Source organism: Astatotilapia calliptera, chromosome 11 (assembly GCF_900246225.1).
Source record: "Astatotilapia calliptera chromosome 11, fAstCal1.2, whole genome shotgun sequence".
In the NCBI taxonomy this organism is placed as follows: domain Eukaryota; kingdom Metazoa; phylum Chordata; class Actinopteri; order Cichliformes; family Cichlidae; genus Astatotilapia; species Astatotilapia calliptera.
Window position 1 is genome coordinate 30,689,768 of NC_039312.1, and position 23,732 is coordinate 30,713,499.

The following is a 23,732-nucleotide window of genomic DNA, read 5'->3' on the forward strand; positions in this document are numbered from 1 at the left end:
TTTGTGATTCTCCCAAAAATCACCCTTGAACTATGCATGTATAATCATTTTATTGTTCTTAAATTGGGCCTCATTCATACAAATGTATTTAAAAATTCAAAACCACAGATAATTATAAAAAGCACACTTCTCACAAATCATTAATAAATAAACACCTTTTTAATACAATTTTTAAATTGATGCTAAACCAGCTGATGACCTGCAAAACCTTTGCAACCTGCAGGCACCACAATAATCAATCACACAATGACAAATGGCCGGGGTCGGGTCGCAAGAAATCTCACTAGCAAAGTGATATCAGTGAGAGTTTCTCACAGAAAGTCTGCTTGCCAGTTTGTTTCCATTTGAGGATTCCAGCCTGTCATTGCTAATCCTGCACCCTTTGGATAAGGTCTCTGTACTCACAGTGCATCATCCGCAGTTGACCGGTGATATTCCCACATCTCCACAGGATACTTGGAGAGTGTGTTTTTTCTCCCTCTGACCGGTTGGGTGTTGCTGTAGCTGACAACAAGTTTATATACCAAAAGTTGGGGAAATATAACAGGATTAACTTCAGACTGACTTTAAATAATAATACAAAACAAAACACCACTGGCACTAATTTAGTTTTCAATCCAAATTCTGCGGTGATTATTAGAAACTCCATAAGTGAACTGAAATATTTGCCATTTTACAACATAAAAAGACAAAGATTTCAATGTTTTATTTTCCTTTGCACTAAATGTCCAGTTGTCCACATGCAAAATGTTGAAATAGTACATTTAACCCATTAATTCATTACTCTACCTCCTACTCCCTTTCCTCTTTTGTCAAATCACTGGAAAACTAAGCCCTTGCCTCCAGATCCCACTTCCTCTGCAACAATAGTCACTGCATACTCATTACATGTGCAGTGCATTCTCCCAATGCTAACACCAATCATGCTGATTATTGGGGCTAACTAGGCTGCTGACTCATTCAGCTGTCTAAATATCAGAGCGCTGCCTGTTGCATGAGATAGAGCTCTGATTAGGTTTCACCATCTGGACGAGAAACTTGAGCGAAACCTGAATTTAGATACAGAAATAATAACAAAACCCGAGAGCTCACTTCCATGCTAGAGTTTACCCCCTTTTTTGCTCAAATATGAAGCTTCTCGGCTTTCTGTCTTTAATACCCAACTGTGAATGTTTCCTTAAGGAAGGACGGAGGGTCAGCTAATGAGATGAGTCCGTGTGTCTGGTTTCTGGGGAACCTGCAGCAGACTTTCAGCTGCAGTGACGGCAGAGGGCCTTTGCTGAGTTTCTCAGTCACATTTGCACAGTACTGTCAAGGGAGTGGTCGTCCTTTAAAAGTTACTAGATTTTCTGTGGGGAACAATAAAAGGTGCTTCAAGTCTTATTTTGTTGAGGCAGAGTTGTAAAACAGACGAGTGAAGTGCCGAAGGCGTTTTGCTGGCATTCAAAATTTCTTTTAAAGCAGTTTAAGAAAAACATTGCGGCATCGTTGATGTGTTTGAATTCTTTTTTGTGCATAAAAATAAAATTTAAAAAAATAAATACATTTTTCAGTAAAGGGAAAACAACCAGTGCTTATGTTCCCAGCATAAGAGAAATAACCCGATCATTATTTTATCCATCCAATCTTACATTATTTTTTAAAAGCGTCACTCCTGTAATGCGCTAAGTTCATTTGGGAACCCTCAACGATGTGCCCTGTCTGGGTGCATGTATTTTTCTCATATTATTCCTGCTTTTTTGTGGAGAGATGAAAGTTACAGGGAGAACCTAATTGCTGTGGTGTAGTGGCTGGGTCATAAAAGCTCGCCGCTTGTTTCAGCTCCAGGCCTATTGGTCTGGAGCAGCTGGCTCTGTTATACTTTTATTTCTCTTTACACAATGTCTGTGTTTACCAGAGAGAGTGGATGAACACATCTGAAAGGCCTGCTTCAATAAGACACACACTGTAGCAAAAGGACTGAAATTACAGAGAGGGAAAGGCAAGGTCAAGGGGGAGCTGGACACAAGTTGCGGGTCAAGCAATGATCGGTTTCATTTCATAAAACCCGTGAGGGAATTCTTGCAGTCTTATATATGTTTTGTTTGTCCTTGGCTCTAAAACTGTGTGACTACCATACAAATATAACTTTTGTAGGGCAGTTTCAGTTTACCTCTCATCTTCTCTTCAGACTCAAGGGAGTTATTTTGCTTGAGAAAATATACACTTAATTAGAAGGAAGATTCTCTTTATGACAGGAAAACAGAACCAGCAGGGGTCCCCGATGGGACAAATCTGAGTTAAAGTTGAAGTTTCCTCTCTTATGTGGCTTCACACTTTGCACCGTTTGTGAGTCTGGCTCTGAGCTGCACGCCTATTTACAGTTTGGCTTGACGTAGACCTGCTGGATTAACACACACGACAGAACAGGACCGCAGATGAATTAGCATGCAATCGCTGCTGCCTTCAACTGCAATGTGCAACTGAAGCGTGTCCAACAGAGAAACCACAAAGACTGCTCACAATAGGAAAATTTTGGAGGGCAAATGAGCCGTATATGTTTTCTTCGGAAAGTTTGTGGAAATACCAAAACAAAAAGTATTTTTCTGGCATGATGAATTAAAGTGGAGATGTCACAAGCTAGGAATTTATATTTTTTTAAGGAAGTGCATAATTTGTTCCAAGTTCCCACTTTGCCCATATTTGTATTACTGATATATGCATTTTTGAAGACGTTCATTTGCAGCTTCCTGGATTTTACATATCTAACATCTGATCTTATGACTGCAGTATATTTGCTTTCTGAAAACTGCAAACTTAATGGCAATCAAAAGACACACAGTTGAAAAATAATAGGATCAAAATAAATGCAAATAGCAGCACTTCAGACACTTTTTCCTTTCCTGATATAAAATTTAAAGCTGGAGCAGCAGACTTCTTCAAGCCAAATTACATCCATGTTGACAGTAAAAGAGCCAGCCTATTGTAATAGCACAGCTGCTGTCGCGCAGACACACATGTGTTGCCGCCCACGAGTCCTTCCAGCCACTTAAAGTATTCATAAACAATGTCTGAACAATAAAGTGTGACTGACAGCTCTCACTGTTTCTCTTACTTTGCCCCTTTTCTCCCCCTGCTGATTTGCACCTGCCACGTAACATTTGCCTTATTTTTATTTTTGCTGCATATAAATCTGCTCTGAGTGCAACACAAACCTGTGTGGTGTTTGGTTTCAGAGTCCCAGGATGGGAATTACAAGTCAGACGTGAGCAGCAAGCCCAGGAAGGAGAGGACGGCATTCACCAAGGAGCAAATCCGAGAGCTGGAGGCAGAGTTCGCCCACCACAACTACCTAACCAGACTAAGGCGCTACGAGATTGCTGTCAACCTCGACCTCACTGAAAGACAAGTATGTTCCTACCCACCACTGTTTGTTTTCCCCTGGGTTTAGACATTATTGAACCCCCCCCCCCCACCCCCCATTAGCACATTAATGCCATGTTGTGAAAACAAAGGCGGCCTCGGGACGACGAGGAGGCTTTTCAGCTTGCTACTGTGTTTTTGTAACTTCAGTGTGAGGGCTATTGTACTCCAGATGTGGCTGTATGAAGGGACTATCATATTCCAGATGTTCCTGACTATTCTTTCAGGCCATCCACAGTCAAGACAGGGAGACGGGTTTAAGGAAGTGCTGTCTAGCAAGTCACTTCCTCTCTCCCACTGCCCCTGCAAATACAAATTGGTCTCTGAGCGTGGGCCGATTGCTGTAAAATGCAGGCACATGAAATAAATAACAGGAGACAAATGGTTGAGGGAAGGAAAAAGTGTAGTGTCTGTTGTTCTGTGACACCCGTTTGGAAGCTTTAACTCACACTTAGTTGACCCCATGCCAGCAATATTTTGCGTTGTGATAAGGTGTAGTTTGAATGTAAAAAACAGACGTTTTATGAGATGCTCTTAGAAGCAAATCACCACATTAGACCCACAAATTTATATATATATATATATATATATATATATATATATATATATATATATATATATATATATATATATATGTGTGTGTGTGTGTGTGTGTGTGTGTGTGTGTATCACACCGCATAATATTGCGGGCATGGGGTCAAGTTAGTGCGAGTTAAAGCTTCCAAACGGGTGTCACAGAACAACAGACACGACACTTTTTTCTTCCCTCAACCATTTGTCTCCTATTATTTATTTCATGTGCCTGCATTTTACATCAATCGGCCCACGCTCAGAGACCAATTTGATAGCATGCATTTATAGCGTGCATGTTGGTTAAATTCCAGAGCTTAGTGGAACACATTAATGATTTTAGTTCCACTTACTCTTACTGCTTTCACATATAAATATGTCAGCTACAAGAAAGTAAAAAAAGTGGCACTAAAATGTATAATAGATTAAGAGGTGATTTGTTAGGGAGGAAAAGAAAAGATTAATCTTAAATTGATTTAAGATTAAATCAAGAAAAAGTCTTGATTTACGACCCTGTCCCCCCATTTAGAATGTAAATAAATACATAATTAAATGCAAATAATTTAAAAGATATATTTAAATGCTAAGATTACAAAAGCCAATAAATAGGTGTGTCAATCTATTTGAGAATCATACATTTTTAACATATAATTTCATTTTAATTTGATGCCAAAAACACAGTAAGAAACTGGAACTGGGACATGTTTCCCCTTGTTGCATCATCCCTTCATTTAACAACAATTGGTTTGGGAAAAGTGTTTGGGAAAAGGTTTTCACCCTCTTGCTTGTCATAGGATTTCAGCAGTTGAGCCTCAAATTTTTTTTGTTTGCTTTGTAAGCCACCGAATGTTTTAAGTGGGCGACAGGTCAACACTGCAAATAGGCCAGTGTAGCACCAAGGGTCTATTACTGTGCACTGTAAATGTCCTCATTTAAAATTATATTTTAATAAATTTAACCTAGTTTTTACTGGGCTGTGTGCATTACTTGCATAATAGAACACGTTGTTAAAAAGTTTCTACTTGACTTTTCTGAGAATGGAATATTTCCACGAGTGCAAAGGATCATGGGACTGTTAATGTTTAATTTAGTACTGTAGTGTTGTGATCTTTTTTTCAGTCATGTGTTTAGACTTTGATTCTTGTGGATATCTGATGTGGTTTCCAGGGTTTGTGCTTCAAAGGACAGTGTAAAGGTTTAGCTATTAATAGGATGAGACGGTCAGTGATGCTGTTTAACTGTGCGATTTTGTAACTGTGTGGTGTGGGGCAGAAAAAAACACACTGATATCTTTGTTTCTTAACATGTTATGCAAATAATGTGTAAAAGTACTTTTTTAAAATAAAAGACTTTACAAGTTTTATGAATATGCAAAACTACAGTTGTAAAAAAGTACATTTAACAAAACTGAATAGAGATTTGTTTGGTATATACTCACCAACCACTTTAATAAGCAGAGATTGTGGTCCATACTGACATGAGAGCATTACACAGTTGCTGCAGATTTTTCCGCTCCACATGCATGATGGGAATCTCCCATTCCTTCACATCCAAAAAAGTGCTCTCTTGAACTGAGTTCTGGTGACTATGGAGGCCATTTGAGTACAGTGAACTCACTGATATGTTCAAGAAACCAGTTTGAGATGATCTGTGACATGGCATGTTAGGGGCACGAAGATGGGTACGCTGGGGTCATAAAGGGATGGCCGTGGTCAGCAGCAATACTCGGGCATGTTGTGGTGTTTAGTCGATGCTCACTTGGTATGACGGAACTCCAAGTGTGCCAAGAAAGTTTTCCCTCACACCATTACAACACTACCGCCAGCATGAACTGTTGATGCAAGGGAGGATGAGCCAATCTTTTATGTTGTTTACGACAAATTCTGACCCAACCATCCAAATGTTGCAGCAGAAATTGAGACTCATCAGAACAGCCAATGTTTTTCCAATCCTGTTCTCCAATTTTGTTTCCCGTTCTTTGGTGACTTGTAGTGCATTCAGAGAGGCTCTTCTTCTTGTTCTTCTATCAGCACAAAACTATCTGGCCGTTCTCTTCTGACCTCTGGCATCAACAAAGCAATTTTTGCCAAGAGAACTGCTGCTCTTTGGATAGCTCCTCTTTTTCTGACCATTCTCTGTAAACCTTAGAGATGGTAGTGTGGGAAAATTCCAGCAGATCAGAAGTTTCTGAAATACTCAGACCAACCCATCTGGCAACAATAACCATGCCACATTCTGAGTCACTTAAATCACCTTTCTTTGCCATTCTGATGGTTGGATTTAACTTCAACAGAGCTGCTTGACCACGCCCACAAGTCTAAATATATTGAGTTGTTGCAATGTGATTGGCTGATGAACATTTGCGTTAACAAGCAGTTGAGCTGGTGTACCTAACAAAGTAGACAGCTACAGTGTATATTGAGTTTATATGAAAACGTAGTGAAATCTTTGAATCCCACTAAATGTGGTGACTGTAGACTTTCAGAGTAATGTGCTTCTCAGGCTGAAAGCAAATGTAAATTGTAACATGAATGTGAAATGTACCATGCTCTGCTTTTCCATCACATTTCAAAGTCGCAAAAACTCAAGAAAAGGTCCAACTTTTTTTCAGCCTTCTCCAAGACTATCGCAATTAATCTTTACGTGGCTTTACAGAGCAGGAAATGTGTGTGAAATTTTGTCAGCTTATGCAGCATATGTTGTGTGTGACCTCAGTTTGGTCTGGGAAGTAGAGATAGTGAGGTAAATATTGGCAAAGCAATCAGTTCTTGATTTATGTTGTGTGTGCTGTTTGGGGAAATCTGATGGATGTTTTATGTCTTGCAAAAATAAAAATATTTTCAAAGATGGCAGCTGTAAAGCTCCAACGCCAATGCTTGACTGGGTTTAACAGAGAGTTTATTATAGATTGAGAGTAGATAAGAGAGTAGATTGTAGCTACACACCTAATTGCAGTCATTAAATGTTGTAAACAAAAATGTGATATAAACCTAATCAAACTTTGAAGGTTTTAATCAATATCATTTTCATCCAGATTTGACTTGAAAATTTAAATTGCATGAACCAGTGCGTCTTGTCTTCTTTTGTACGTGTATTACATTAGTGCACCAGAGTGTTTCCAGAGAGGCCATTTCCAGAAAACCAAGTGCCTTATAAGTTCTCCCTATATGCTTGTTTCACACCTGTAGATTGACCTACCCAAACCTGAGTTCAGGGTCTTTGGTATTTTGTATAAACTGAGTGTCACTTTCAGTGTAATGTTAAGCAGTTCAGGTACACTGCAGGTGAGTCTGAATAGTAATTTTTTCTGATGTCTTGAGAATATTACTAAATAAATGCTGCTCAGCTTCAGTCCTTGTCCCTCTCCTGCTTTTAGTAAAGACCCCAAAGCCTGTGAAGAATCTCAGGTGGTGCTCAGTCCATTGTACACCCTTAACATTTAAGACAAACGTTTGTGCTGTCAACTAACTTCCTGACCATGTGACTGCTCACCCCCCTGGGAATGACACTCCCCAAAAATAAACCGCTTCCACCCTGCATGACAGGGACAAGCTCGGCTTCCCATCTCATCCTCCCCCTCCCTTCGAGCGCGTGTGTCGACACTAACGGAGCCACTGCTTCTATTTGACGTGTAAACCGTTTTAAGCAACAGCTTAATCATCAGTCTGAGAGACGTAAATACGGTCGGGGCTGTTGAGTCAGGGAAAAACAGGTAGACACCAAGTGCCAGATGTAACCGAACATCCATACATAATTGTTGGTGCAGAAATAGCTGCCAAACTTTAACAGAACGTTGCTGTCGAGAGCATTAAGGCTTCCTAATTACTTTTTGGTGATTTATGTTGAGTTGTGCAACAACATTGATATTTTCTGTCTCTCTGCAGGTGAAGGTGTGGTTCCAGAACAGGAGGATGAAGTGGAAAAGAGTGAAGGGTGGCCAGCAGGGGGCAGCAGCTCGAGAGAAAGAACTGGTGAACGTGAAAAAGGGGACGCTGCTGCCTTCAGAGTTCTCTGGCATTGCGGCGCTCCACCATTCGACGGACTCCTTAGCCAATGAAGACAGTCATGACAGCGACCAGAGCTCTGAGCATGCCCACTTATGATGCACACACATGCAACCCTGTGCCCCCGGAGCCTCCGCCTCAGGACCGTCCTTAGAAGGACTGCTGTTTGCTGATTCGCCATCGTCATATAACGATGCTAAAAAACATGTACAAATGTACAGAGGAATGATGTATAGTAGAGACGGAGTTGTCATGCAGGCAAAATGTAAATTTGATGAACTGAGCACATAAAAGGAGACGGTGCCATTGGTTTAGAAAGTCCTCAATAAATGCCAAAACAGAGAAAAATATTATGAATCTGGAAATGTGAGATCATTGGTTATAGAATTCTTCTGGACAGTACAAACAAATTTGGAAATCATATTCATTTAAACATTCCATGTTTGCCTTGAGAAAAGCAGGCTGTGGCTTTGATTTGCACTGTTAAACATACAGTCTGCTCCTCAATCGGTTTCTACTGTAAAAACTGTAAATTAGAATGTAATGGAGTTATTGGTCAAATCAAGTGCCAGGAAATGAAATTTGCCTAGCTAATATAAATGATTTGTAAATAAATATCAGTATTGTTTTACCTTAACAACGATTCTATACCCAGACTATTCAGCTCGTGCAGTAATAAACACTGATGGTTCTTAAGCTGACACTTTTCTGCCTGGAGATGATGTTTTGCAAACAAATCTGAAACCCCCTTTTCAGGGTCTGTTGCAAATTGAATAAAATTTTAACCAGTGGTAAATGGAATTTCTTATGTACAACTTTTTCCCCCCATTTATGCAGCCATCCACACTTATGAATCCAAGGTGATGAATGTATGTTCCACAAAGTGAAGCCGAAACCAATTAAAAATTGCAGAGTGTGTAGAAAGCCGGTGATGTGGGAGCAAACTAAAATCACCTTTGCCTGGGGGCAGGGTAGGGGCTCCAGCCCGCAAAGGATCGGATTCTGTTACAACATCCAGTTGAAAATAATTTCATGTCTTGATCTCATCTTTCAGCGCGTTGTGATTGTGCATGCTAATTTGTTTAAGAGGCACCACTGCATTTTTTTTTCGCTCCCCCAAACCCACAGCATGAGCGTGATTTCTTTTTCCGTTTTCCCTGCCACTTTATTACCATGCATTATTCTTTAGAAAGTATTTACAAATATGAAACACTCACCGTTTCCACAATGTCTTAAATTTTAAGCTGGGAACAGTATCGTCCTCGATGTAACAGACCATATATGTAACTGATAAACAAGTCACAGATATGTTCTTGCCACAACCAGCTTTCCCCTGACCTCTGGAGCTTGGCTGCTGTAATTAAAACAAAAGCAAGTAAGTAAAATTTTCTTTAAGCCTCTAAAGTTTACGTATAAACTCTTGAATAAATATAAAAATTGCCCAACTTCAATCTGCCTGTATATGGCTTTATGTAATGCACATAACATCATGCCAAAACCTCTATAAATCAGATCTCGATTTATAGAGGTTTTTGCATGATGTTATGTGCATACAGCTCAAGAGTTGTCTGCCATAGCAGATGTGACACAACCACAGCTACAGAGGGAAAATGTGCATTCCCTGACTGGTTGTCATGTGGTTCCTGGTGGTTGTTTGCTGTCACTAGGCAAAACTGGTTGCCAACAAATTATTGGGGTTGCCCATAGTTTGCATGGAAGATGCAGGCATGTCTGCAAACACTTGCTAACTACTAGCAAAATGGCAGTAAACCTTGAAAAAGTGCAAAACAAACTATAAATGGAGACTATTTGACGTCAAAGTAAAAGTTGTACCTTAGAGCTGTGGTCAACGTGTTTCAAAAGCCACAGCTTTTACTTTGAAGGCAAATGGTCTTTGTTTCTGCTTTGTATCACACTTTTCACAGTTTCACTACTGCCTTGTAAGTATTTGGTGAGTGTGTTCCATGCAACTTGGAACCAAAGAAATCACAAGGTGGTCTTCTTTAACATGGCAAAGAATGTATATTCTTTGTAACCGTATGTCACAAATGGTCCACAAATTAATGTCATGTGGTTAATGATCATGTGACCACAAAAAAAAAAAAAAACTTAAAATAAGGACTATACACAATTACACTTATTCGTATGCTAAGTATGACAGCATAACATATGCTAATAGCCAGGTGAACAGAAAATGTTAAATATTTTATCCAGCAGTGAGTCTTATTATCAGCTAAGGATAGCTCTGGTTGGCTATCAAGCTTAGTTAGCAAGGCACTCATTAATTGTACATCATGATATAGGATACAATGCACATATTTGCATGGTCAAAAACAAGTGTAAAACAATAAGTAAGGCTAAATCCTTAGAATTTATTTTAGTTGAATGGAACAAAACCCTTCAAGAATCAAATCCTGTTACTTGGTAGCCATCTTGGGCATTTTCTTAGGTAGCATTAAAAAAGTAACTTTAATTTCAAAACTGCGTATATAAAACTTCAAATCTGACATAAAATGCTTAAACAAAATAAGATTATAAAAACTTTTTTTTCTCCTTCATTTAAGGATCAAAAGGCCTAAAAAGTCAATGACAATCAATGACTTTAGATGATTACAAGCGAAATAACTGCTAGCAACGCTAAGCAGGCGGTGACCGAGTTAATGTTTTATAAACTTTGAGGTAAGGAGTTGAAGTGACTATCAGTGACAGGACATGATACTATTGATTGACTGATAGTAGATACATTATAGGGTTATCAGTTAGCAACCAACAATCTGAGAGAAAGTGGTGCACAAAAAGCAAATTGCCCTAAAGCGGCCCCAATCTTATCAGTGCATTTAAACCTAAACTACATTCAAGGTGTGGTGCTTATAAAAAAATTAATATTCCCTTGTTACCTGATACTGAACAAATAGATGAGTTTAAGTTGTCTTTCTTTAACTTTCAAATAAGCTACATGATTAAAAACAAACAAATAAACAAACAAAAAAAATCTGTGTACACGATGACGACTGCATAAAACTGTAAAAATTAAACTTTCGTTTTCATTTATACTCACAGTATTTACATAGTGATGCATTTGGGAAAACAGACCCCAAATAATACAATGCTACTGTGAATTTGTCCTTCACATGATCAATGACAGGCCTACAACATGCACAGTATGTGTCTCTATGGTTTAAGTAACGTGTCTCCTGCAAACACAAGATCTCACATTTAGTTTATGACCTTTAAGGGTCCAGATCTACCCAATAAGTTACTGCTGTTTGAGCTCTGTCTAATCATTCGGTTCACAGTAGTTTGGCACTTCTGCACCAATCATGTACCCAGCTTGACTGAAGAGGACACTGAGCTGATTGTCCATTGCAGGTCAGACTTTGGGAAGTACCCCTCGTGTCTCTTTAAAACCAAAAAAGAAGTCATTCATCAGCTTGTGCAGCTAGTTTTAAAGCATGACCAAGAATAAATGGAAATGTGTTGAGGGAACTGTCAGCTGTTCTAGTGTGTGGTGATCTTATTCACTCACTTCTGTGCTTGGATGCATCTCTCAGTATGCCTCTGTAATCTATATAAACTGTAAACTATATATAATCTATACATATATGCCCCTTGTCTAGTTCATATTGGCTGTAACCCTGTCGAATACTTTGAACAGTTTTACCTGACATTCAGACAAATAGCAACAGTGCGTGAAGATTAAACAGCTGGATAACTTCACTTCAGCTCACAAAAAACATTCTCCACCCTCCAATACACGCAGACAGTAAGCTGCGTAAACAAACTCTCGCGAGATAAAATGACGTCAAATGATACTAATGTATCAGCCTGACCAAAGGTAAACTTTCGTCCTATAAAGGGGATTTAAAGGTAATTGGTCGCAGTAACAGAACCCTGCGGCCACTTTAAACCCGGGCAGAGTCGGTTTCCTCGATGTGAGAAGTTTACTCTTCCGCTTGCACGCTCTCTATTTCGTAAGCGACCTACTTTAGGTGAAAGGGGCAGGGCACTTAGACTGTGAGCAGACGTCTTGAAGTGGTTTAGCAGAACTTCGCACCTGCACAGGTAACAGAAACTCACCTGTGTAGCAGCTGTGAGTGATCCGCTGTCAGATCTGAAACCATGGAATACGATTCGGTGTCGAGGGGAGCCCGAGCCATGTTTTTCATGCTCACACCGAATGAATCATCTTTTGAGAAAGTGGAGGATGTCCCTCAGTATGTGCAGCAGGTGGGTGTCGCCTCGTTCTCGTTCACAACTAATACATCTGGTGTTTTAGGGTTATGCTGAACCCGCCCCATTGTCCCCTCACTTTATCAGATACAGTTGACAGAGCCTTTTCACCTGGTCAGCAAAGTATCGATTTGAGTTGAGTCAATCAACTCAAAATCGGCATATTTAAAACCGTTGAAGTATTCGTCAGAAGAAAAAGGGTCAAACAGTCTGTTTTGCTTCTTTCTAAATGAGACTTTTGAACTGAACAGTTTTTATTCAGATCACTTAGAGCTCTGGGGAGTAAGTGCATGAGTAAATATGAAGTGAAATTTGAAGTTTAACTTAATAAATGTCAACCTATGGAGAATATTGCATTAAGTATGGAAAAGTTACATTTGTATCAACACAGTAACCAATCTGCTTCAAAGGAGCTTGCAAATAAAAGCGTCTGGACTTCTTTAGGTTGCTTGAAGACGTTTCACCTCTCATCCGAGAAGCTTCTTCAGTTCTAAGGTCAAATGGTGCAAGCTCCTTTGACTACGATGACCTGGATGACTGAGAACCTTCACAGACATAACCAATCTGCTCAACTTGTATAAATCTAATTACTTCTGCCTAATGAAAAATTTATAGCAACGTTCTTTCTTTTCTCCTTCTGTCACTTTACAGCATCTCAATTACTCTTTTATTGTGACAAATGGCTGGTGCAGGTTTAACAACACATGTTTGTTATGAGTTTTTATGAGCAAATCAGGGGAGGAGAACAATTACCCTCGCAGCAGGAGTCCTAAAAATCCACTAACAAGTGTGATAAAGCAAATTTGTTGTTGCTGCAGGGCTTACTGGTGATTAATATTTTGCTTGGGCGTGCCTGAGCAGTTTAGTGACTCGGCACTGTTTACAGCATGTCGTTAATTATTCTTCACCACTGTCATTCTGTGATCCCAACAGGCCAAATTAGTCAAAGGGGGGAAAATCACAATGCAATCTTGTGATTTTTGGAGTTATTTGGAATTGTGGGCTGGGTTGTTGCCAGTTCTCTCAGCTGTTTGGTGATTTGAATGCAAACACAAAATTTCTCAGACAGCAGTGATAAAAGTGTTTTGTCAGTCTGCATGTTTTTAGCCAACATCACTCAACTGTGACCTTTTAAAATGGCTGTTTGGGGGGGGACATCTGGTCCACAAATGTCATTTTCCATGTAGGTTTGAATTCAGAAGAAAATAAAATACAATTATTACAACGCCACAACAAACAGTCCACACAAGCTCAAAGTATACTCAAGTTTAAAAGAAAAAAGGCTTGTGCAATTTTTAGTTCAAAATATAATTGCGAACAGTGTGACCGCATGCAAGATCATAAAGAACTGAAAATAAAGAAGGTGATGCAAGTATTAAAAAGACAAAATAATGAAGAGAAGCTTTTTTTTTTTTGATGCGCCGTTTGAGAATCGGCTTGCCTTGCTGAAAAGTCTTGCCGCAAGCTGTCAAGAACTCAGGGGTGCAGCGGTAAAACTATCTGCTAGATAGGAGAGGGGGGTGATGTCGGGGGGTGGGGGTTTTAGGCCAGCGTCCAGAATGATAATCTCTCTCTCAGCGGGTTTGGAGGAGGTCTGCCTACGCAGCGAGCCCATTTGTTTGCTGCAGCTTTGCAGTCTGCTGCCAGATGTTGGAGTGTTGCGTGTGATCACTGGTCTCTGGTGGTGCTCTCGCCTCTGCTTGTGCGCACACATTCACACACACACACTTGCATCACACACCTGCATGTTAAAGTTGAATCATTCACATGGGGATTTGTACACACACACACACTCTCACTTTAATCCACACATGAATACGCACACTTCCTCCCTCCTCACCTGCAGATGTGCTCCTCTGTGGTCTCGTCACGCCTTTCATTCCTTGCTGCTCTTGTGGGGGCCGTGTGTCCCCTTTATGACTGCAGTCACTTGGTCAATGAGCACATTTGAGCTAAAGCTAAGCAGCAGGGCTCACATGCTGCCAAAGTCGTTGTTGTGACCCGTTTGCTAACCCCGTTCCTCACTAATTTGTTCCATGTTTGACAAACCCATCAAGAGGTTATTACGGCTTTCCACGACTGTTACAAATAAAGGCATGTCACTGACTGTTTGCTTGGTGCTCACCATTTGTTTTGTCAAAAGCAGTTATTGTCATGTGTTCATGGCAACTTTTTTTGTTTGCTATTTGGTTCTTACAATGTAAGAAGTTATTCTTTTAAAGTAGGTTTTATTCATTTACAGGCATTTTACCCCATGAAACTCTTTCTGCTGTTGTTCGTTTCTCTTTAAGTGTGAACTTTCAGTTTTTAACTATGTATCTTTAAAATGAGTAAAAGTTGGTGGACATCTTTCCAGATGAGTGTTTTCCAACTTACAAAAACACCAAAAGTTTATGTACAGTCCATTACAATTGAAAAAGATTATACTTATTTGACTTATGAGCATTTTAAACTGCTTTTTAAAATTATCAAACATTCATCTGAAAGAAAAAAAAATACTAAAAACCAACTTGCATAGCAGATGAAGCTCTTCTTAAAATATTATTTGAGGTTATGCTAAAAATGCCATATTTGTTTTCCGAGACTTAAAGAATGAATTTCTAGGCACAGCCAAGTGTTGGGGGGTTTCCAGTTTGGTGCTTTTTGCAGATTATGTGGTGGTTCTAGCTGCTTCAAGCAGTGACCTCCAACTCACAAGGTTTGCAGCTGAGTATGAAACAGTGTGATAACAATTAGTCCCAAGTATGAATTTAGTCCCAATTAGTCCCGAGGCAATGCTTCTCAGCCAGAGAAGGGTGGAGTGTGCACTCCATTTCAGGATCAAACTTCTGCTCCAAGTCAAGGAGTTTAAATATATTGGGACCTTCTTGACTTAGTGGAGAGGGTGTAGAGAGCAGCGTCAGTAGTAACATGGCTGCTGTACCATCTGTTGTGGCGAAGAGAGCTAAGAATGAAAGTGAAGCTGGCAATTTACTGGCCAGTGTACTTGTGTACTTGCCTGCCCTCCTCAATGACTGTGAACTGTGAGTATTGAGTGAAAGAATAAGATCATAGATAGAAGTAGTGAATATGAGTTTCTGGGCTCTCCTTTAGAGATAGGCTGAGGAGCTTGGTCATTCAGGAAGGGTTCAGAGTAGAGCTGCTACACATCAAAAGCAGAAACGTTGATGTGCTTTGGGTATCTGACTAGGATGACCCCGCCCCCCCGACACCTAAAACCTTAGACGTCAGTTTGCCTGAAACGCTCAGCTGTCATTGTCTCTTTTTTTTCCTACCAGTGTGCCTACCCGATGTCAGCTCAAAGAATTCCATGTTTCATGAAACTGTGGCTCAGAATGTGCATTGAATACAAAGGTGGATGAATCCATGTGTAGATCAGCCAGTTAGAAGAAAATTTGACTGTTTAGGGAGAATGGCCTTAAAGTGATAATGAAGTGGGTTGTTTCTAATAGAAGAGGAACTTAAGAATTGCATAAAGGCACAGTATAAGGTGAGTAAGAATTCTACTGAAATGTGAATCATGCAAAGTTGATTTAGTAGAGGTCCATGATGAAATTGTGGAGCTGGAAAAGGGCACATCAGCCCTTTACGTGTTCCTGTAACATAAGATGCGTAGCTTGTTTACCTGCGGTCTCCATCTACTTACGTAGCCTAACACATGCGCATGCGCTCTCTCTGAACATGTATGACTTTATATTATCAGTGAGCGTGAAGACAATTAGGTTTCTTAAAATAAGATCTTGCTCCTCATTCTATTTTGCTTGGGTTCTGCCTGACATCACTGAAATGAAAGCTTGCTGTTGGTTAGCACTGATGTTTAATTCATCCACTGAGATAATTTCTACCTCCACTGCTGCCGTGCTTGGATAAATGTTTTTGTTCACCAATCTGCCAATTGGTTGTGGTTTTATACCCATTGCTCCAGGCTCATACAGTGAAACAAACATCATGGATCACAAGACATGAAAGTCCTGCAAGCTTTTAGCTCATCTGCCAAAACAAATGCTCAACACAACGGGTAATGGCAACAGAGGACTTGGAACAGTTGTGTTTTCATGGTTTGTAACACTGCTGAATCATGATTTTGTGTCTGTGCAGGCAACTCCTTTCTTTGTGGGACTGATGACTCTGGAGCTGGTGGTGGGCTTTCTGAAGACGGGGGCCCCAGTGATCACAATCAGTGATGGAATCACCTCCCTATCTGCTGGAATGGTCTCCAGACTCCCACTGTGAGTGTTTAGGCAGGTCAGGTCACATAGCAATAGTGCAAGTAAGGCATAATTTGGCTTCTGTTCATTTTAAACACCGTGTTTTTTTTTTGTTTTTTTTGTTTTTGTTTTTTTATATGGCTGAGCAATGTGGTTTTTTGTTTGCTTGTTTGTTTGTTTGTTTGTTTTTTAGTTTAGGTTTTTTAGTTTATTTTTTTAGGTGCTGTAACTCTGGATCTTGTATTAAAGAACCATTACCTGTTAAAAGTGAGTTCATGTGAGGAGGCCAGCAGGGAACAGATAAATTAGGCGATAAAAGCATGCAGTATGGCAGGTTTAGGATGTGCAACAGAACTGAATATAACTATTAAAACTATTAATCAAACAAACTTCAGCTTACTGAAATTGGTTTTAAGGTGGTTCTTCTAAAATGGTTCTTATAGTGGTTCATCTTCAATGTAAATATAACGTTAGTTTCAAAGTTAGTTGAACATAATCTTTTCTAGTTCTGCATCGTTTTAAAATGTGGATTGAAATGGGGAGCAGTAATACGGCTGAATGATGGGAACTCAAACAGGGGAGGCTTTGTAATACCTGATGTACAAAATTACTTACAAATTAAACAAATTTCTGTCAAGGTAGAACACAAGGTGAACAGATGACTATCGTGATCCTTGGAGCGCAGCTGTACATGATCACAAACTGAATGCTGTACTTGCATAAGCACATTTGAGCCGACACTGAGCTTTGACCTTTCCTCTCCACAGCTTGCTGATGAGAGGCTGTGAGCTGAGCGCTTACATGCATGTGTGGAACCACTACCGCTTGGTGGAGCTGCCCTGGGACTCTGCCTGGACCTGGTGGTTCACCTTCTTGGGAGTGGACTTTGGCTACTACTGGGTCCACCGTTTTGCTCACGGTACCAGTCGTACACTCACCCACAGCTGAAGGGAATTTATTGTGCAGATTTTAATTTACAAAAAAAAAAGTTTTGTGTAACAAGCTATGTTAATAGTTGTTGCGTGTGTTCTGAAAACACAATTGCTCCTTTACCTGAAGGGTGCAGCTAAAAAGTTCTGAGTCCCGCCCAAAAAAAACCAACGACATACCTGATTTTAAATTTGCGTGCTCACCTTCTGTTGTGTTCACCATTGTTAGTCAGTCAATACAAACTATAGCACAGGAAGAGTCTCTTTTGTTACATGCTTGTTTGTTTTTTTGTTTTTTTGTTTTAATTACAAGTTTATAGTCATTATTTCTTTGGCTGAAAAATTTGAATGTAGACACATTGTAACATATTAAATGCGAGATTCTATTTATTCAGGAATTTCAACCATAATGAGCACAGTACATTCAAAATATTCTTACCTGTTCCAACAGGTAAGGTTGTTAATTGACAACACATCTTGATTTTGTTTTACTCAACTAAATATCACAACAGGAATAATAGCAAACCAAATCTAAAGTTCAGTTAATTGACTAAAATAGAAATAATAAAAGTTGGATCTTTTTGCCGCTAAGTTGCTCCACGTGGTTTGCGAAGCGTCTTGTTTTCCCTGATATCACACGCAAAATGTTTCCATTCGTCTCTTCGTCCCGTGTTGACATTACTTTTCATTTTCATGGGAAACGGAGCATGGGAGCTAGTTGTACCGTTTCCAAAAAAACCACTGTGCAGTTTCCCAGGGTTGGATTAAATGTGCCCGTCTAACCTTACTGCACAAGAACATTGCTTGTGATTGCATCACTTCCACATTGGTCGCACCTTTCTACACAACTTGATTGGGTCTAGTCTCTCCACAATATTTTCCTTATAGTTGAAGCAAGTGTTCATACATGTCATCATCGTTTTTGTCCTTGTGCGTTAGTTTTTATTCATTGTCTGCATTTCTTTAGAAAAAGGTCGTTGACAAATAATTGCTTTACAGAATTATCACTACCTGGCACCATTGCCACTGGCAAAAGCATAGACCTGAGATATTCCGGTCATTCAGTTGGGGCTGATCCTCCATTTCCATGGCTTATTTCTTCAAGATGTGTCTTGTGTTCCATAACTCCAGGTGCACAAGTATCTAGATCCACACTGTTTTGTAACATTGCTTGAAATCAACTTATAAAGAGCATTGTCCTGGTCAAGGTTGGTAACTCCTGTCAGTTTGGATTCATGGTGTTTGTTGTAAAATATTCACAATGAGCAATTTGTCAATAGTAATAAAACCATTTAAAACATGTATCCAGGTTAATGCTGCTGAGTTGTGAATCACTCTGCTGCTTTTGGCTGCTCCCTTATTCACAAGAGGATGTCGTAGCAGGTAGCTCTGCATGTTTGATTGTTAGTAGATTTTATTTCATTTTTTTTAATATACACAGAATGCTCTACCTCACAAAATGGCAAAGGGATTTGTCTCCTCTTGGGATCAAACTGGTGATCTTACGCTTGTTAGGCCAGTATGTAAAGTAATAACAAAAGCTGCAAAGTTAGCTGATGATAAATGGCTGTAAAATATTGATTTAGTTGCCATCCCCACAGGGAGGAGTCGTGAAGATAGGATGCACATCATGCTTTTCTGGACGTTGTAGAGGAAGCAATTATTTTTGAGTTACATCCAGCTGCTTTAGAGCTGTGCAGATGTGAGAGGCCATGGTCTCCAGAGGACTCTGGTCTTAACCCAGAGTTGTTGCAGCAGCAGGCTGTATAAAGTCATGTCTCAGAAGTAGCAACGTCCTTCAGAATATGTCTTAAAAAAAAGAAGCATATTAAAAAAATGTACATGTCAAAGAATTTTGTAGAGTAGTGGCTCTACAAAAAAAGGCTTCTCCACATGTCTTGTCTGATGTTCATGCCAGATGCTCAGCTGCCACTCAGCACATCGGAAGAGAGCTATTTATCTGTGGCCTGCGCTGATGTTTATTTGTGTCAGAGGCACATCAAGCTGACCGCTGTCTAGTCCACATAGCTTTGGATGAAAGTCCACTGGTTCTGTGTTGATGTTAGAATCTGACTAAACAGAAGCTGTTTTTTTTTTTTTTTTTTTTTTAAACTTTCTGCCACAGCTGAACTGGCCTCTGTGCTTTTGAGGTGACTGAGAACATCAGCTCAAGATGCTGGTGGTCAGTTTTACTTTGACTTTTACTGTGCACTTTCAGAGTGCAAGGCATATAACCATCATGGTTATGTCTTTGTGTAAGTTGGAGTTTAGGCACTTTGGAATACAGTGTAAGATGGTAAATTACAATCAGACATTCAGTGTCTGGTGTAACTATGAATGATGAACATACAGCATTCAAGTTTTAAAAATCTACACGGCAACCTCTGTAGTGCCTGCAAAGATGAGTAACTTGGATTTTTTTTCTTTCAGTACACACTGTTTAATTGAGGAATAGCTTTAGATGCACACATATTACTTTATTATTTTTATAGGGACATGAGGGATCCTCGTTTCTTGTTAGCATCACCTGCACACTAAACCTTTAAATGATCAATGACCTGGTCATGAAAACGAGTGTCAAAGTACAGATGCGAATTACCTCGTCTTACATGGACTGGGACTGCACCACACTTTCCTGGCAGGATGACAGGATGCTCATATTTTTCTGTGAGCTGAGGAACTCATGAGTCCATGTGGCATCTGTTTTAAAAAGCCTGCTTTCCTTTTAAATGGGAAATGCATGAAAGAAGAAAAATGCATTTTTAAAAAAGTTTAATAACTTAAAAGAAGCAAGTGAATCTGCAAAAAGCCAAAGTTGCAACATAAGACTTGGCTAATGAATACAAAAACATCAGCTTGTGTCAATGTATTGCATCATATTTGAAAAATGAGAAAATCTGTGTAGCTGCTCAGCAGCTGTATTGATGATGATAAGCTTTTATGTTGTCTGGATGCTCACCGGTGATTCAAAGTATCTGTAAATCATTGAGGCAGGGATTGGCAGTCCTATTAATTGGGTCTCTCAGTTCAACTGTTGGGACAGAATAAATCCAAACCACTACCTGATCTGGGAAAAAAAAAAAAAAAACTGGGCAAGGATCAACTTTCTGACTGGAAAAGTGCAGAGTCCATCTATCATGTATACAAAGCTCCAGATTTTCGTTTTGACAATCCAAGAAAACTGAGTTAAGTAACATTCACTGATTTTAAGAAGTATTCTGTCTGCTGAATAACATCCAATAACACCTGAAAGGCGATCTCATGACGTTTTCCCACTGTTGTCGTCCTCTTGGTGTCACATGATGCAGAGGAATGTCGCCAATACTGTGACATATCTCTGTGGTGTGTTCGGTTGGAATTATTTTATTTTTGAACTGCAGAATCAGTTTTATGTCTCAAAAATGTTCCACTTACTTTCATTTCCTCTTTCTCCAGCCTCTTTGGGTTGTTATTATGGAAGATTGTGAGGTTGCAGATAGTCATCTGGTGCAGTGCTTGCTCAGGAATATAAGCTTTTTCCCTTGTTACCAAAGGGAAGTGGCTGTCCCTGACCACAGGACAGGGCCGGCACGGTCCTCACTCCTCACTCTGGTCAGGCGAGGTCATCTTGGTCAACCATTTTCTGACCTCCAGCTTCTTCCAGAGGAAGGTTCAACCAAAATGTTCCAATGTGAGTGAGGCATGTTTCCACTGAAGAATGAAATGGATGTAAGACGAGCACTGTTGCCATTTGTTGCCTCAACAGTCTGAACACTGCAACTGTAATTGTAGTGTCCAAATGAATAAGATAGAACTTGTAATATTGCATAATAAGAAAAAGATCACAATAGAAAAATGCTAGAAGAACCAACTACATGCTTGGAAACGTCAGCCTCAGCATGAAATATCACTTTGTTTGACCAGCTTTATGGATATTTTCATAGTTTCCCCTCTTTGACTTCCACATGAAAAGATGATTCAAAGATAACTGGAAGGGCAGCAGTCGTCTGTGCTGATGCCATCTTTACTAAGGAGACCTTATTAATTTGATGTTGCTCTTTCCAGACACTGATCTTGGGGATAACATCAAATTAAAGAAGACTGAGCGGTCCAATGTCCAGCTCTGTTTTTTAATTTGAGCTGGATGAAACTCGGGATTCTCATTCACAAAAGAAATGGCGAAAGCCTTTTACTACACTGTATTTATGGCCTTTGGCACTTGGTGTGATTCTGCTTAGGAAAACACCCGTTGTGGTTAAAGTTGAGGCAAATCTGGAATTCCAAACATTTGAATGACCTTTGCGCACACACAGGCTCAAATGAAGTGTTTGTTTATGCTAACTCCCGATATCAGTATTTGCTTGATCACATTGCTAATACCAGAATTTTCACGAATCATTGCTGTAACTTTACTTGGTACTGCTTGGTAATGTTTATCTATCTTTTCATGAAAGAAAAGATGTAAGTGTTCAATTGCTGACAGATTTCCAGAAAATTTAACTCCTCTGGCCTCTGAAATAATATGACCCTTGGTAAACATTTAGCCGCTAGTTTATCTATTAGCAGCCATAGAAGCCACCTTCTATAAACGCATTGATTCAATAACCTGATGACTGACAAGAATAGAAAACAGATTCCCATTTTAACCCCGCGCTTTTTTTTTGGGTTCCTTCTCCCCACAGTTCTTTCAGCAGCAGACGCACTATATATGTTAAAAACGCTGCTATTATGAACCAGCCTGAACGCAGATGGTTTTGGGTGAGCAGCAGGCCAGCTTGATTCAGATGCGGCCATGTTGTTGACAGCACTGTTGATTCTGTTTATTCTAACCTCATATCGCGAGTGCCACTAATAGCAGCTCTGCTCTTGGGCAGCATCTATATCCAGGCATGCCTGCCAGAGTAAAGCCATTAATCAGCTAGTCAGCTGTCTGTACTCTGATTATATGTGAGGTAATGGAGTTATGCTGCAGTTGTCTCACCACAGTAACTGCTGCTGCTCACAGAGCTCAGAAACACCAGAGCATCACTTAAAGGTCCTGTGAGATGGTATCATTACTTCCACAAAGTGATGTATTTTGAGACAAGGGCAGTTTAATCTGATTTTAACAGCACAGAACTGGAATTGGTAAACAGTGTATGTTGGCATTTTTAACTGGATTTTTTTTTTTTTTTTTTTTTTAAATACTGGCTAGTGCATTTCTAGATTAAAGTAGTTTTGGATTATTCATGATGCAAGCTGGAACAGAAATATGATAAGAAGTAGCACTCAAAATTCAGTTGTATATGTTGTAATCCTTATAAAGTAGTGCACTTTACATTTATCCATGATAAAGCAAAGGAACTAAACTATATAAAGTGGACACAGGATTATTTATCTTCTACTTTCGGTGACAATTAGATAGGAGTACTTTAAAAAAATTTTGGTTAATCAATTTTAATGTTTACACACGTAATATTAACCCTGTTAATCATTACTTTTGGTTCAGAGAGGACCATTATAGTTAAAGATGTTTATTTACTTCCTTATATTTGTCATTATGCCTCTAATGTGGGCCCTCTCTGACTTTCTCTGCATGCACAGTAGATCAGAAGCAGCAATATCCAGACAGTGGTGTTGTTTAGTTGGTCAGTGACAACAAATTGTTTTGGTCTGATGCAGCATAGGAGGAGGAGAAGCTGGGCAGAGGTAGGTTTCAACATGGATTGCGGTTTAGCAGCAAATATGATGCAGCTGCACCACTGCAGCTGATACTATGTGACATTTTCCAGTGTCACATATCAGCTGAGGCATCAGCTTGATGGCATTTTATTTTTTATTTTTTTTTAAGCATACAAGTTAAAATGATTTAGAGTCAAGGAAATGGATGATTTATTAGTTCATACAGACAATTAAATTTAGCTGCAATCCCAGTAGATAACCTGAACTCAACTCGACAAACAAACCTAACTTTAACTTTCTGCTGGTGTGTCCAAACACCCGCTGTCATTCAGCCCTGCAGACAGCAGCAGTTGTTGAGACAAACAGATGTGCTTATCACTGTCCTCCATCCCAAAGGAGAGCTGGGCGGTGTGGATGTTGTTTAAAGAGAAGCACCTTCTGGCTGTGGGGCAAGGTTGAGAGGGTCTGGGCCTTGAAAAGGCCCTCAGGCAGCCAGGTCTTCATAAATCTTTATTCTGACAGCAAGTTCCTGGCCTAGTGCAGGTTGCAGGGCCAACAGAAGAATCTGGACTCCTGCTTGGTTTGCTGGTTCTGTCTGTACAGTTTGGTCAGGATGTGGGAGTCTCACTCACGCAAGCAGAACAGAGCAAGTGAAAGACCTCATGGGAGGTAAAGATAACATCAACAGTGATCTATAGGCCTCTTTGCTCATACTGTCTGCTCTGTGTGCGTTGAGAGGGAAAGAACTG

At 39.8% G+C, this 23,732-nt stretch overlaps 2 protein-coding genes across 2 annotated transcripts in view; both read left to right on the forward strand.

The window, feature by feature from the left end:
* Positions 1–8,777, forward strand: part of meox2a (mesenchyme homeobox 2a) — a 10,613-nt gene extending 1,836 nt beyond the window's left edge. Inside the window, exons 2-3 of the mRNA XM_026185558.1 lie at positions 3,216–3,388; positions 7,857–8,777. Coding sequence (XP_026041343.1) covers positions 3,216–3,388; positions 7,857–8,075 — 392 coding nt within the window. The 3' untranslated portion in view covers positions 8,076–8,777. The remainder of the gene's footprint in view (positions 1–3,215; positions 3,389–7,856) is intronic.
* Positions 8,778–11,752: 2,975 nt separating this feature from the next.
* Positions 11,753–23,732, forward strand: part of agmo (alkylglycerol monooxygenase) — a 47,506-nt gene continuing 35,526 nt past the window's right edge. Inside the window, exons 1-3 of the mRNA XM_026185128.1 lie at positions 11,753–12,203; positions 16,305–16,435; positions 17,182–17,333. Of these exons, the coding sequence (XP_026040913.1) occupies positions 12,096–12,203; positions 16,305–16,435; positions 17,182–17,333 (391 nt within the window). The 5' untranslated portion in view covers positions 11,753–12,095. The remainder of the gene's footprint in view (positions 12,204–16,304; positions 16,436–17,181; positions 17,334–23,732) is intronic.